At 49.4% G+C, this 14795-nt stretch overlaps 2 protein-coding genes across 5 annotated transcripts; one reads left to right on the forward strand and one right to left on the reverse strand.

Moving 5' to 3' along the window:
- Window positions 1–344: 344 nt before the first annotated feature.
- Window positions 345–7045, reverse strand: TXN2 (thioredoxin 2). Its single transcript, XM_078872988.1, has 4 exons — window positions 6831–7045; window positions 4365–4655; window positions 3170–3293; window positions 345–2367 (listed from the first exon to the last, which is right to left on the reverse strand). The coding sequence occupies exons 1-4, from the start codon at window positions 7028–7030 to the stop codon at window positions 2206–2208; spliced, it is 777 nt and encodes a 258-aa protein (XP_078729114.1). The 5' UTR covers window positions 7031–7045; the 3' UTR covers window positions 345–2205.
- Window positions 7046–7258: 213 nt separating this feature from the next.
- Window positions 7259–11831, forward strand: LOC144944638 (uncharacterized). 4 transcript variants are annotated; one of them, XR_013639602.1, is made up of 5 exons: window positions 7259–7558; window positions 9008–9071; window positions 9928–10122; window positions 10625–10892; window positions 11464–11831. XR_013639602.1 is itself a non-coding variant. In XM_078872989.1 (4 exons), exons 3-4 carry the CDS (start codon window positions 10655–10657, stop codon window positions 11553–11555), a joined length of 330 nt encoding a protein of 109 aa, XP_078729115.1. In that variant the 5' UTR covers window positions 7264–7558; window positions 9928–10122; window positions 10625–10654; the 3' UTR covers window positions 11556–11831. The 4 variants fall into 4 exon arrangements, 1 of the variants encoding a protein (XP_078729115.1); XR_013639604.1 differs by lacking the exon at window positions 9008–9071 and adding an exon at window positions 8887–8953 and having other exon boundaries at window positions 7260–7558; XR_013639603.1 differs by lacking the exon at window positions 9008–9071 and adding an exon at window positions 8890–8953 and having other exon boundaries at window positions 7260–7558.
- The last annotated feature ends 2964 nt before the right edge of the window (window positions 11832–14795 follow it).

The raw sequence follows: 14795 nt of genomic DNA on the forward strand, positions 1-14795 counted from the left end.
GCAAATATATGCGCCAAGAACCGAATTGTAAATTTTAACCATGGGCTGACACTGCTCACATCGTTGTTCGGTTTGAGTTTAATCCCAGTCGGCAGTCAACACGACTCATTCCTCTGTACTCAGGAAAATAATTACTACTGTGGCAAGTCAGTAGTTGTCCCAAGAGGGTTGGCAACTCCATGGTAATGTGGAACGTTTACCACTGGCTCCGAGCTACCGGTGGAGATGTGCACCAGCGCGATAAGCACGGAGCAACCTGGGGCTTGTATGCGAGCAGGAGTGATGCGTACTTTACAGTTCCATTGCGATTTGTACGACGTTTGTGAAAGACCTTAAAAGGCACATTTCATACAGGTGTGATTTATTGACAATGTCCACTCAGTACAAACTACAACAAGAGAACAATCTGCAATTTCAAATCAGGAACATGTTCAATGTATCACAATAATTGAATAGGTAAATACTCTGCAAAGTTGTGTTTTATGCAATAATAACCATACATGAAGAAATACTGTAAATAATAAAACAAAAGGATTCAGAGCGATGCAGGCTCACACGCAGACTCCCAAAACACACAAATGCAAACTCCGCCTTGGCTCGAGAACCCCTCCATGAACGCAATTACAAGTACCGTGTGGCCAAAGTTCATATTTAACTCTGCAAGTAAAAACGAGGAATTGTGATGATTTGTAACAAGGCTTGCCAGGGAAAGCTTGGATTACGGAGCCAAACTTGTGCCCAACACAAGTGCTTGCAACCCAATAGGGGTTTCCAACTTCCCTAAAATACGTGACTGAAAGCACTCTTTGTAAGTTGCTACTTTAAGCAACGACTTCTTCACGATATTGGGAAAAAAACAAGAGATTGTTTTCGTATGAGCAACAGCTGTAAGTAAACAGTGGAGGCTGTGCTGCTAAGCAGGTGTCATGATAGATTCAATTTGGTGGCAGACGGTGGACGGCAGCGCGACGTTGCCGGCACTGCCGCTCATGGCAGTGCCGACAACGTGTCCTTGGGTAAGTAAATCAGCTCCTGCCGAGGTCTGCTACCCACGTCCCGGCATCTCTGCAGTGTGACCGCATAGCATTCTGCTGAGACAGAGCACGAGATGGAACTCTGGAGTCGACAACATGGGGCTCATCAGCAGTGCCGTTACAACGTGGAACGTGGAAACTCGGGATCGACGTGGATCCAGGAGAGTGCAGCTGCGTGCTCAATGTTCACGCGAAGCTTTAAGTGACAAACATTGAGGTTACGGCCGTGACTAGGTGTTGTAAGGCTAGAGCTTTCAATGCCACGCAACCCATTTAGACTTGGTCAAATTCGAAATTGTTTCTGTAGTGGATTGGAGTCTTTCCCTGTTGTGCAATAGTCCCTGCTAAATGTATATTTATTCCGAAAGGCAACACACCACAGACCAAACCCAGCACTTCCCATTGATAGCTAGTCATGCACGTGGTAGCAGGATTCAAATCATGTAGTTACTATTGTTATTAAGACAGTGCTATCATCGAAGTAAGAGCTCAAATGTCAGTCTCTTCTTAAACAATGTTTTATCCTGTGCTGTGTCACACCCACAGGCTATTAGAAGCAGCTTTCTTCACCCTCATTGAGTGAGAGTGAGGGCATTTTAAGACACCTCGGACACTCAAGTTAAAGCACTTTTGCTCTGTCACCCTCACGAGTCTTGCAGATTTGCAGAGTTCTTAAAACATTACAGGTTTCACGTGGAGGTATGGGTTGATGCACACATTGGTGAGCACTTCCAACCATTCAGAAATTTGTGGGAAATTGAGCAAAGTGATGCAGGTTTAATGGCAACAATTTGCACTCGTGCACATTACCACATCACACAACCTACACGTAACATAATGCAGATCCTTAAATACAGAACGCCTACACTTACATAGCCAACGCGGATATAGAGACAAATTATAGTAATCAGATGATTACCTGTGCAGTTTCAATTATCTAGACTCAGTTTAATTTATTCGTTGTAGAAACTAGCTTGTGATCGTTTGCAACATTTACAACTACCATAAGGGATCGTTGTAAGTGTAACAAAGTTGTCCTCATTTTGGCGAATACATTTGCGTTACATTCTCTCCCATGAGGTTAAAGAAGCGTCGCCGAACCCACGAGCCAGCTGCCTCCATCACCTCGGCTCAGTTTCAACAAAGGCACCCCCCTGCCCCCCCCGTGTTTCTATTCAGTGCTCTTTGTGTCACCCGCCTCCCTCTGTGCCGAGGCCACGGGGCTCACAAGCTTCTTGAGGAAAACTTCCAGCTGGTCTTCGTCGCGCACGCCCACAAACTTGTCGACGACGCTGCCGTTCCGCATGGCGAGCACCGTGGGCACCGCCGACACCTGGGAACACAGCGCAGCAGTGCATAGGGCACCAGTCAAGCAGCAGCAGTGCATGCGGGCACGGGTCAATCCACTCGCCGCCCATCTGCCCACCGATTAGCACCTCTGCGTTCGCACCTCCGATTAGCACAGTTGGCATTGTACGGTGCGAAAGTTCAATATACATCCTACCTGCTGGTCTCTTTAGTTTATTACATGGGATGTGGGCGTTGTTGCCCTGAGCAGGTGGTGGTAATGGGCCTTGAATTGCTATATGCCCATCTATTGGTCCACCAAGAGGCTGCCCCTGCCAGCACAGTTAATGTGGACAAATTACTTACACTGCCATTCGTTTACTCTGAACCAGTTACGACGACTACAACATTAGGAGGGTAACAATGTGTTTGTGTTGCTAAAAACGATAGGCAAGAGCCATCTATGAATAGATGAGGTGCCAATCATGTTTCAGTTACAATATGCTACTGAGTTGATTGATGCTGCCTATTTTAAACGTTAAACTTGCAGTCACTGAGTACCACTTTGTAGGAAATCATCAGTGGCTGTCCTCCAGTAGGGCTGGAACCTGAGATAATAACATGGCACAAACCTTGCCTTTTGCCACATTTGTTGCAAGGCTTCAGTAAATTACACAAGCCTGGGTGTCTAAATGCCAGTCATCCCAAAGCATGCCAGTCACTCGTGGGTTTGATATTTAAGAACCATGGGAACCAATACACCTGCATACTGCTAAGAAGTGCATCCCTCGAGGGATATCAACCCACCGCTGCCATCTGCAAACGCCACGGTGGCCTCGTCCACTCACCCCATACTCAACGGCCAGGTCCGTGTGGTCGTCGATGTCCACCTTGGCCATGAGTACCTTGCCCGACTGCTTGGCCACCAGCTTCTCGAGGCGAGGGCCCAGAATCTTGCAGGGCCCGCACCACCTGTCAGTGTACAGGAGACATTGGGCGCCAGCCAAGACGGACGACGGGACTGCCCCGAGGTGGTGTTCCCCACTCGGCAATTTTGTCGCTAGACTTGGTGACTTTTTGGGTTTCCCAAGTTACAAAATATTTTAAAAGTGACGAGCGACTTGAATGGGAAACATGAAGCAGCTTTAGGAGTGGTTAAGGAATTGTATGAAGGATTCTTCTGAATTTAGGTTTATAATTTGGAAATCGTCTGAGTGATATTTTGACAGCTTTAAAGCCTTTCTAGATATATAGACTCATATGATGACTTCCCGCTTAAAGGAGGTTGCAACACTCCTTAGTTACATTTAGATGTTTTTTATTTAATTTATTTCTATTAAAATCAATGCCTAAGCTCATGATACGAATGAAATTGTAAAAACTAGACGTCTAAGTAACAGCATTAAAATTTCATTGAATCTTGTAAGAATTGATTATTCTTTACTCATCCACCGTATGCGACCGAAGCCACCAGAGGTGCTTAAGATCAAGGTGTCATCATGGTCGGAGCCACTGATGTCATGCGAATTGAACGTCGCCAACACTCTCTACCCTCCACCAGGTCACACAGCTGCTGTAGTCGACACGCAGTGACCTCCAAGATCTGACCTCACAATCTCCCTCCACCTGCTCTTAGGTCTTCGTCTTGGTCTCAGCAATCGGCGCTCACAAATCCTGCCTAATGACATTTACAACACCCATCTGCGACGTTCACTTTTGGACTTCCGTCTTGCCACGGAATTCCCAGCATCTGACTAAGACACCTGTGCTCAAACGCCAGCAACTTCTCCAATCCATACCGTAGTAGAAATGGCACTTCATAGCCCAACAAATCCTGTCCTGCGAAAGTGACGTGAGCTCCTTCTCACAGCCCCCTGCGCTGTGGACATCACCGCCTGAGTAAACAAACTCTTCTACCACCTCAACCTTCTTCCCTCCCACCAGAATTTGCGATCCTACTACAGGAACCCCGTATCTGACTACCGCCATTAGCTCTGTCTCAGAGGTGCCACATTCATGCGACATTGAAACCGAGCAACTCACTGCGCGTGGAAATCGACCACGACGGGCGTGTCGCTGTTCACCACGCGCTCCGTGAAGTCGTCCACGTCCTGTACGTGGAAGGAGACGGCGCGCGTCGCCGTGGACGTGAAGCCGCGCGCGCTGCGTGTCCATGTCGTGTCGAGCGGCCTCGACAATGGCGTCGTCAGCAACAGCGATGAGGAGGAGAGCGGAGCATGGAAGCCGCGCGCCGCCCTGCTCACGGCCTCCTGCACCACCACCAGTCGCCTCAGCACCTGCCTGTGCGCCATCTGCTGCAAAAATAATGTGCGGCTGCACACGTGCATGTGCATGCACACGGCGCATGCATCACTGCTGCTGTAGTATTATAAGAACGATCATCAGTCATGATCAATTCACTGCTCGTATCCTATGAATACACAAACCTAACATTCAGGATAGTTCCACTTTGGCATCTTTAGCCAGTTCAGTTATTGAGCATTTGGAATGTGGGAAGAGCCTTGATTACCTAGAGAAAACCCACGTATAGGAGCAGACAATACGTAAAGCTCTGCAAAGTCAATAATTATTTGCTCTACTGCTGTCTTCCGACTGCCTCGCAACCCCAGCCAACAAGCCGTGGTATTCCCACTCTCCCATCCGAGTGCTAACCAGGTTGAGCCGTTAGTACTCGGATCTGAGATTCGGCGTTTTCAGGACGGATTGATCGTAATAGCCAGCTGCCTTTCAAGCTGTCCTCTTATTCCTGTCAGTGACAATACAATTGCTGTTTTTCTATTTGCTTCTCACACATTGATGCTGCAGCGCTACCGCTAGCTGCATACCTAGGCTGTGCATCACAGGCTAGCCGACACAATTTGAACGTATTAATGACAAAGTGACATTTATAAGGTGGGAGTCCCGTGTCGCCGGCTATGTCACTGTGCAGTGCACACTGAGAGCGATTCCATGTTAATCTGAGCCCAGCACGCGCAAAAAGGATTGGGAAACTGTTCTGGGGACTCTGTCCTGTAGCCGTTCACACGGATACATGCCGCCACATTGCCATGGATAAGTTTTGATGTCTCACATCACCCAATTGTTTCGGTTTCCTTTGAACTGAGTGGACATATTGACAGCCCAGTCCTCTGGACTCCAGCAGACCCATTGTTGAATAACTGCGCCAGAACAGGCACATACGAGTAATTAAAACTCACACGGTCACGGGCTCCACCTTTTAAATGTGAAGAGGGGAGGCAGTTGGAGTTTTTGATAAATCCGTGAACGCGAGAAATGCGCCTTTTCAAGTCTCATTTTGCAAGCTGCCCTGAACCGGCTTCGTGCTGCCCGCGTCCTCGGCGAGGAAACTAGAACCAGGGTGGCCGAATGAGGATAGCAGTAACTGTTTCACGAGGTGTCATATCAAAGAACGATGCATGATATACATCCTGAACATTACAACAAAAAACGTAGAGTTACAAACGCGATTCAATGCATCAATCACGAGGTTAATAATTTAAATAAAAAATATATAACCAAATTACTTAATTTCAGCATTAGAGCTCGTAGAGAGTTATGATGTGGGCTATTGTTAGAGGCACACGGGCCTGACAGGGTTAGGTTTACATTCGTTCAAAGTTGGCAAAATGGTGGTGCTATGATGGTCAGACTGCACGTTTCACAATCGATCGGTGCTCGACTCGGCCCATCATTCCTTCGGGTCGATAAATCACGTCAATAGTTATCACTCGAAGATAAGGCTTGCAATTTTCACTGCTGCTGCTAAAGACAAAATGACACCTTGCTGAGAGGGGAGACGGTGACTTTATAGGGCGGCTTTCCTTTAAAGTGCAATTTAAGCGACACACTGCCCAACAGACTTGCATTTACAGAGGTTAATGTTGAAGACGTCCGTTTCCCTCGTCAGATTAACAATGGCGCGGCGCTCATCTCTGGTCCTGAACAGCGATGGAAACTCCACATTTATATGCCGAGCCATTATCTAGAACCACTGTTGACTCTCACAAAGTGGAATTCTATTGGACCTTGAGAGTCGAAGATGTTAAGACCGAGTCGACCACCAACTGAAATGTAACAAAAAAAACCTTCCCAACGCGAGACGATCACTGCCCACGTTGCCTTCTTAATCACGGCTTGGCTCTGGCCTCTAACGCGGCTCAGGCTCAGCTCCGGAAAGAGCTGCTGGGTCGCTTCCACAGCCGTGGCTCGGCTGAGGCTCATGGCAATCGTGAGCGTGGCGGGGATCGTGCTTAGAGCCTCCTCGAGTTGAGCGCCGTGGCTGAGTCGGCTCCCTTGAGCCAGCTCCGAGCCTGAACCGTGGCCGAGAGCACTCGGGTCCCATGAATGCGACTCAACGCGGGGCGCCACGGACCCCGTGCCGGAGAGCCGCGTGGGGACGCGAGAGCCGACGTTTCGGGCAATGGGCCCAGGGGTTCTTCATGAAGAACTTGGGCCATCGCCCGAAACGTCGCCGTGACCTATCCTTACCCCGAGCGCTCGTCGCTTGACCTCTCACCCCGCGTGACCTCTCTGCCTCGTGACCCCGAGCGCGCCACGTGACCTCGCGCTCCTGCCGTGGCTTCTGCTGCCGGATTCACTCGGAGCGAGCGCGGTGATTGGTTCGAGAGGCGAGTGCGACGATTGGTTACAGCGGGGCACGTGGTGCGGGCGGCGAGCCAATCGGGCATCCGCCACCTCGGGGAATTACAACGGGTGAGCGTTGCGGCTTACGGCAGCCGCGATGCCGTGAAGCAGTGCAGAGCTGTCGTGAAGTGCCGCCAAGTGTCGTGAAGTGTCGCAAAGTTACTGTCAACATGGCGTAAAGTTTGACCGGACGTGATGTCGCGAAGTCTCATAAAGTTTACTTACTGCAAGGGAGTGAAGGGTCACTGCCCGAAATATCGCCTATTCCATACATTTATATTTGACGTCGGTGTTATTGACGACCGTGTCGTAAGATTGCGCTGGTGTCGTGAAGTGCCGCAAATGACAATAACGTAAAGGAGGGCGCGGAGCCCGACGGTACAAAAAGTGACGTCGCCGCCAGCAGCGAGTGCCGGGGTTGATCCGCTGCTGGATGGAGGCCGCCGCCGCCTCCTCCTCGCGATCTGACGATCCACGCGGCACCGTCCCTCCGTCTCTGCGTCAGACGTCCTCTCGGGCGCGTCTAATCCCGAGCTCCACGAGCCCCACGAGTCCCACGAGTCCGTGTGGCGGTGAGCGCGTGGCGGGTTTCGCGGCGGTTCTCACGGCGGGTTGTTTCCGTCACTAAGCCGCGTCCCCGGCCCTTGTCGCAGGTTCAGGCAGTCGACGTCGCTGTTCGTGACGACGTTCAGTTTTCTAGCAGCACACTATACATTCTTATCCACTGCTACCCTGTACTATACACTCTTGTCCACTGCTACCCTGTACTATACACTCTTGTCCACTGCTACCCTGTTCTATACACTCTTGTCCACTGCTACCCTGTACTATACACTCTTGTCCACTGCTACCCTGTACTATACACTCTTGTCCACTGCTACCCTGTACTATACACTCTTGTCCACTGCTACCCTGTACTATACACTCTTGTCCACTGCTACCCTGTACTATACACTCTTGTCCACTGCTACCCTGTACTATACGCTCTTATCCACTGCTACCCTGTACTATACACTCTTGTCCACTGCTACCCTATACTATACTCTCTTATCCACTGCTACCCTGTACTATACACTCTTGTCCACTGCTACCCTATACTATACTCTCTTATCCACTGCTACCCTATACTATACACTCTTGTCCACTGCTACCCTGTACTATACACTCTTGTCCACTGCTACCCTGTACTATACACTCTTGTCCACTGCTACCCTGTACTGCTACCCTGTACTATACACTCTTGTCCACTGCTACCCTGTACTATACACTCTTGTCCACTGCTACCCTGTACTATACTCTCTTATCCACTGCTACCCTGTACTATACTCTCTTATCCACTGCTACCCTGTACTATACACTCTTGTCCACTGCTACCCTATACTATACTCTCTTATCCACTGCTACCCTGTACTATACACTCTTGTCCACTGCTACCCTATACTATACTCTCTTATCCACTGCTACCCTATACTATACACTCTTGTCCACTGCTACCCTGTACTATACACTCTTGTCCACTGCTACCCTGTACTATACACTCTTGTCCACTGCTACCCTGTACTATACACTCTTGTCCACTGCTACCCTGTACTATACACTCTTGTCCACTGCTACCCTGTACTATACACTCTTGTCCACTGCTACCCTATACTATACACTCTTGTCCACTGCTACCCTGTACTATACACTCTTGTCCACTGCTACCCTATACTATACACTCTTGTCCACTGCTACCCTATACTATACACTCTTGTCCACTGCTACCCTGTACTATACACTCTTGTCCACTGCTACCCTGTACTATACACTCTTGTCCACTGCTACCTTATACTATACACTCTTGTCCACTGCTACCTTATACTATATCCTCCCCCTCCCCCCGTGTGTCTCACAAGCCAAGCAGGCTCCAGCCTGGACAGTGCTGGGATTGTGGGGACTGTGGTTAACCACTGCCTCGCTGCGTGGTGGTGAGTGTCACGTCTCTACCCCCCCTCCCCCCATGTGTCTCACAAGCCAAGCAGGCTCCAGCCTGGATAGTGCTGGGATTGTGGGGACTGTGGTAAACCACTGCCTCGCTGCGTGGTGGTGAGCGTCACGTCTCTACCCTTTCCCCGTGTGTCATGTAGAGTGAGGAGAGAGATGGATCTCTCCCCGTGTTTGCATGGTTTTTTCTCCGGGTCCTTGAGGTTTCCCCTAACATATTTGGGAACAAAGCGTTTCGTGCAGTGGTTCTTAACCTGGGGCTGTGCAAGTTACCCTACTTCTGAGGTTAGGAACCACTGGTTTAGAGTAGGACTGAACGATTAATCGATTTGAAATCGAAATCTCAATTTGAAGCAATGCGATTAGGAAATCGCAAAGGCTGCGATTTTTTTTTGCCATTTTAAAAGTCCGATTACTTATTGGAATTGTTTTATTATAATTTGTTTTTTACCCTTCTATCTGGCAACAAAACTGACACCTTGTTTTTTTGCCAGATAGAAGGGTGAAAAACCAATTATCATATTTTTTATTGGCAAATGAGGTTCCATTGGTGTAAATTGTTTTATTACTTATTATTATAACTTTATTGATTTCACTTAACAATTGTTCTATGTTTGATTGTTCTATTTAAATTTTTTAAAATACATAGATGTTGGAAGCAATTCATATATTTTTATAGTTCTCATCCTTGCATTAGAATATATGTAGCAGTTCATATTTTGATGGTATCATGTGGTAATGCTGCATCACATGTTTTAAATCTATTGCACAGTGAATATTGAACTGAAGCTTGACTTGAACAATTTTTTTTTATCACAAATCAAATTGCAATTGCAATATCTGTCAGAAAAATCGCAATTAGGTATTTCCCCCAAATCCTCCAGCCCTAGTTTAGAGTGAAAGCCTCTTCTTGTTATTGCGCCCCCCCCCCCCTCCCGACCCTCGGCTTTGCCGTCAGCCTAAGGAGGGCGCCCGCTACCCTGGGCCCCATCTGCAAGGCCACCACCTAGGCCTTGCCACGCCGCGTCATCTGCGGCGGCGCTGCCTGGTTGTGGAGCGCTGTGTGGTTTTGCCGCAACCGCGCCGCCAGCAGGCGCCGGCGGCGGTGGCGGTTGTGGCCGCGGACGACCGAGACGGCGCCGTCGCCGCTCAGGTGAGAGAGATGCACCACGGGGGGAGTCTCGTCTTTGGAGCGGCGGCGTCGCGCTGAGAACCTGGCAATCCGACTTCGCTTCCCGGCTTGGCGTCAGTGGCGCGTGGTGACGTCCGAATCTCGGTCCCGGGCTGCCGCCCTTCACCAACCCGCAACGGGCCGGCGTGGTGAAGCGCGGTCAAACGTGTCCCCCGTCGTTGACACAGCACGGGGAGGATCGGCGGAGGGCGATTGGGTTAATGTTTTTTACGTCAACGGGTTCGCGTGACCCTGACAACGGCCGCGGGCGCCGCGTATTGTCGCTTTTGCCGTCATAATGGCATCTTGACTTGAAGCTTTCGTGACCGCGGCAGGAATTTATGTTCTCGGATCTTTGGGTAAAGTCACGTGGATGGGTTCAAAGAAAATAACAAAACCACGACGTTTTGATCGCGACACGAGCGGCCTGGGTGGGCGCCCGCGACACGGCGCCCCGCTCTAACGCCCCCCCCCCCCTCGTCAGCGTCGTCGTCACCACCGCCGCTGCCTTACAATGAACCGGCCGGAGCTGCTGGTGGCGGCGGTGGACTTGCGGCGGCATCGGCGCGCCCCGGAGGCCGACCGACGCCAACCGGCTCCGGGCGACGCCCTCGGACGGCCCGGAACAACAGCCGGCGGTGGCGGCGCCGGGTGCTGGCGGCGAACGGGAGGAGGCGGACCTGCGCCCGCGTCTACAGAACACCGAGCAGTTCGCCCTCCTGCACGAAGCGGGAGCGCCAGCACTCGGAGCGGTGAGCCGCGTGCGCGCGCGCACCCGGTGCGGTGTGTGGACGTCGCTAGCACTGGGGAGATAGAGGCAATCGGGCGTGGTGCTGGCCACCCACCCCCTCGCGTGCTACTCGCTAACAGCACTCGCCCCAATGGTCTGTTAATGCTACACGGGGGATCGTTGCGTGTGTGTGTGTGCGCGTGTGTGCGGGTGTGTGCTTGTGTTTGCGTGCGTCCATGGGTGTGTTTGTGCGTGCGGGTACGCAACTGGCAGAGCGCACGCGGCCTGGCACGAGCTCCGTGTCGCCGTCAACGCCACTTAGTGGCGAATGGCGGCTGTCATCGTGCGAACATTCATTGTGATTGCGAGTGACACTGCGGCGATTAAAACGATCGATTGGTTCTGCTCGTGGTGCGAGACAGACGGGACAAGAAATAGATTTTTTAATCAAACCGCGACTTGGCGGTTGAGGGGGACGGGGTGGGGAGGGATTGCACGACGGGCGAGCGCGTGAGTCGGTGCGTGTGGCGCCGTGCGTGTGGAGCGATCCGTGCATGACGACGGTGACGTGACTGTCCCCCCCCCTCCGGCAGGCCGACGACGGCGCTGCTGCGGCTGGCACGAAGCCAGCATTCCACGCTTGCGGCGGCCGGCCTTGCGAGCGCCCAAGACACCGGTGACCTGATGCTCCTGGTGCGTCACGTGGGCCGGCACCGGCGGCGCTAGCCGATAGAGCGGAGGGGCGGCGCTGTCGGGCATTTTAACGGACACGGTTTTAGCTTTATACTCTTTGTTTTTTATCTTCACTTCTTTTCACTTACTTTCTTATATATTTTTTGTATTCCATGCACATATATTTAGCAAATGGCAGAGCACGACTTTTGATTTGTTTTTATTTGTTTTGAGTGTTTTTTTTACTTTTTATAATATGGCACTTTTTAATAAAAGCCATTTGCTCAAACTTTAAGCGTTTTATTCACGTCTTTATGAGAAGCACACTTCATTCTGCGATCTGTTCTGCCCTCTGTCCGTGATGAATCATTACATTAACGGCTGCCAAAGCCCCGTAGTGGAGAAAGTGATATCAGTGGTGCTGACAATTTGGTCTGCACTTTGTACTCCGTCGAGGGTTCAGTCACTTTGCTTGAATGCACCGATGCACATGGCAGCTGCACTGTAGTGGTTCAGCGATGTAAGAGGAGTTGATTACAACATGAACGTGACAGAGGAGCTGCTTGATCTCAAAAGCCTTAAAGGGCAAACCAGAGGAACAGATTTATTCGTTTCTGTTTGTGAAGCTGTTGATGATATGAAACTACCATGGAGTAAAGTTTCTGGGATCATTACCGATGGTGCGCCTGCCATGGCTGGTGAGTGGAGTGGATTGTCCACACTGATCTGCAATAAAGTCAGCGAAGAAGCAGGCAACGCTATTAAACTTCACTGTATCATTCACCAGCAGGCTCTCTACGCCAAACATCTCAAATTTGACGATGTTATGAAACCAGTGGCAAAGGCAATCAATTCTATTCGCTCTAAAGCTCTATACCACCGACAGTTTCAGCAGTTATTGCGTGACATCCAGGCTGAATACGGTGACGTAATATATCACACCGATGTGAGGTGGCTAAGTCGGGGGTCCGCACTGCAGCGATTTTTCTCTCTCAAAGAGGAAATTGGACATTTTTTGGGTGAGAAGGGACAGCCAATGGAAGAACTGTCCGATCCTGTATGGCTGGCAAATCTGGCTTTTTTGGTTGACATAACGAAGCATCTGAATGTGCTGAATGTTAATCTTCAAGGAAAAGTTGCAGTGGTGAGCCAGCTATACGCTCACATCAAGGCCTTTGGAACCAAACTGCAACTTTCCAAAGACACTTGTCCCAAACTGAGCCCTGCACCGCGCACTTCCCAGCTCTGAAAGAGGTCATTGACAGTTTCCCACAGGACAACATCGGTGCGCAAATGAAGAGTTATGCAACAGCTATCGCATCTCTTTCTGTGGAATTTAACAAACGCTTTCGGGACTTTGCAGCTATTGAAAAGGACATGTTGCTTTTCTCTTCTCCCTTCTCCGTGGACCCTGATGATGCTACTCCACAGCTGCAGCTGGAGCTCATTGAGCTGCAGTGTGACGATGAGTGCCGCGGGAAACACCAGCAGTGTTCTCTTGTTGACTTTTACCGGCAGCTGGACAAAAGCAGGTTTCCAGAAATGCGGTCATTCGCTAAGAAAATGCTGAGCTTATTCGGCTCCACATATTTGTGTGAGCAAACATTCTCAGTCATGAACTTAAACAAGAACCGATTGAGGTCAAGGATGAGTAACTCCCACTTGCGTGGCATTTTACGCATCTCAACCACTGCCCTCAAGCCAGACCTGGTCTCTTTACTGAAATCTAGATCTCAGTATCACCCTTCTCATTAGTGTCCGCAAGTTATCTGTTCCTTGATCAATCTGAAATTGAGTGTTTTGAACAGTAACATCTGTCACTATTAACAGTGAAAAGCCTAAAACACACTAATGCACTTGGACTTATGGCTTATGGCACTTGTTTTATTAAACTCTTGAATAATATTTGGTTATAACTGTTGATGTTATGTACCTGTAGATGTGACACAAACTATTGCTTTCTGAAAGATCTTGTAAAAGACAAGGGCAAAATTCACTTGTTTTAAAGTTTAATGATAACAGACCACTTTGCATTACTTACAACTCCTGTTTAAAATGTTAATGAGGCAAAGATATTTAACTCATGGAAATTTAAGGTATTCTATAAAGTTTATTCAATGTTATTTGACTGAATGAAAGGCAGAATTGTGTTTTTAGAGTTGTTCACGTCTGCCTGAGTGGCTTATATTTGGTTACATTGTCATTTGAAAAACAAGTATAACCCGTAAAAACAAAGTTTTTCACTATAAATCCTTTATATGCGTGGCGGCTAGAGTCCTCTCGTCCTCTGGCTTGAGATGGCTGCCACCTATGGGTCAGATGATTGCATGGCACCATTAAGCAATTGGTAATTAAATATAATATTTTTGTCCTAAAAAGTGTACTATTTTGGAATTTTCTTTTTCACGAACATTAATTGTCACGCACAACGAGTCTGTGTGGAAAATGTCAGCTCGATTGGATCACGGGAAGTGGGTTAAAAAACGACCGAAAGATTTGCACGGTCGTAAGCAAGCAAGCAAACTTAATATAAAGGATTTAATAAAGGTAATTGTGACAATGAAAACTGTTTTATAACAGTGTGTATTTTCACGTAACTTTTGTGGTTAAAAAAATGTCAAGGAACTATTGGCCCCCGGGCATCTTCACTTTATCAAATTTGGCCCTCTATGCAAAAAGTTTGGACACCCCTGCAGTACAATATCTTGAAGTTGTGTGCGTGGCAAGTGGCCCGGTGTATATATATTTACTAGCTTTACTACCCGGCTTTGCCCGGGACTTGGATTCACCATGCCCGGCCGCCTTTGTCTCCCCAGTGGCGATGTTCACACACCACACCAGTTACTTGTTTGAGGCTGAGTCGACCTAGGGGAGGCCCAGGACCGGTTCAAATAATCGTCACCGGTGTTGGCCGTGAGCGGGAATCGAACTCGGGTCGCCGGGTTCGTAGTGCAGCACGCTAACTACTACACTAACGCTCCCCCCACACACAAACGCGCGCCCCACACACAAACGCGCGTGGGTCAATTGGTACACATACACGCGCTTCCAGCAGACACAACTTTCAGGGTGCGTACGGCAGTAAACGACTGAAATAATAAAGCAATGCTGCGCGAAGAACGCCTTCGACCCGCAACACATTTCTATTTCACTTTACCCGCGATCAGCAGGCACACTCCGTTACGCTTCCGCCCACGGGTCACATGACAGATGTGACGTCACAGCTCACTTGCCGTGCAAAATAAATGCATCA

This window comes from Lampetra fluviatilis, chromosome 35 (genome assembly GCF_964198595.1).
Source record: "Lampetra fluviatilis chromosome 35, kcLamFluv1.1, whole genome shotgun sequence".
NCBI lineage: Eukaryota > Metazoa > Chordata > Hyperoartia > Petromyzontiformes > Petromyzontidae > Lampetra > Lampetra fluviatilis.

Bases quoted from the DNA above. Each gene is read 5' to 3' on its own strand.
- LOC144944638 (XM_078872989.1), top strand. From the start codon at position 10,655: ATGAACCGGCCGGAGCTGCTGGTGGCGGCGGTGGACTTGCGGCGGCAT. The intron at 10,893-11,463 runs GTGAGCCGCGTG...CCCCTCCGGCAG, and splicing joins GAGCGCCAGCACTCGGAGCG to GCCGACGACGGCGCTGCTGC.
- TXN2 (XM_078872988.1), bottom strand. From the start codon at position 7,030: ATGCCCGATTGGCTCGCCGCCCGCACCACGTGCCCCGCTGTAACCAAT. The intron at 4,656-6,830 runs GTAAGGATAGGT...GCACGTGTGCAG, and splicing joins TCAAGCGACGAGCGCTCGGG to CCGCACATTATTTTTGCAGC. The intron at 2,368-3,169 runs GTGAGTGGACGA...CTGTGTTCCCAG, and splicing joins ACCTGGCCGTTGAGTATGGG to GTGTCGGCGGTGCCCACGGT.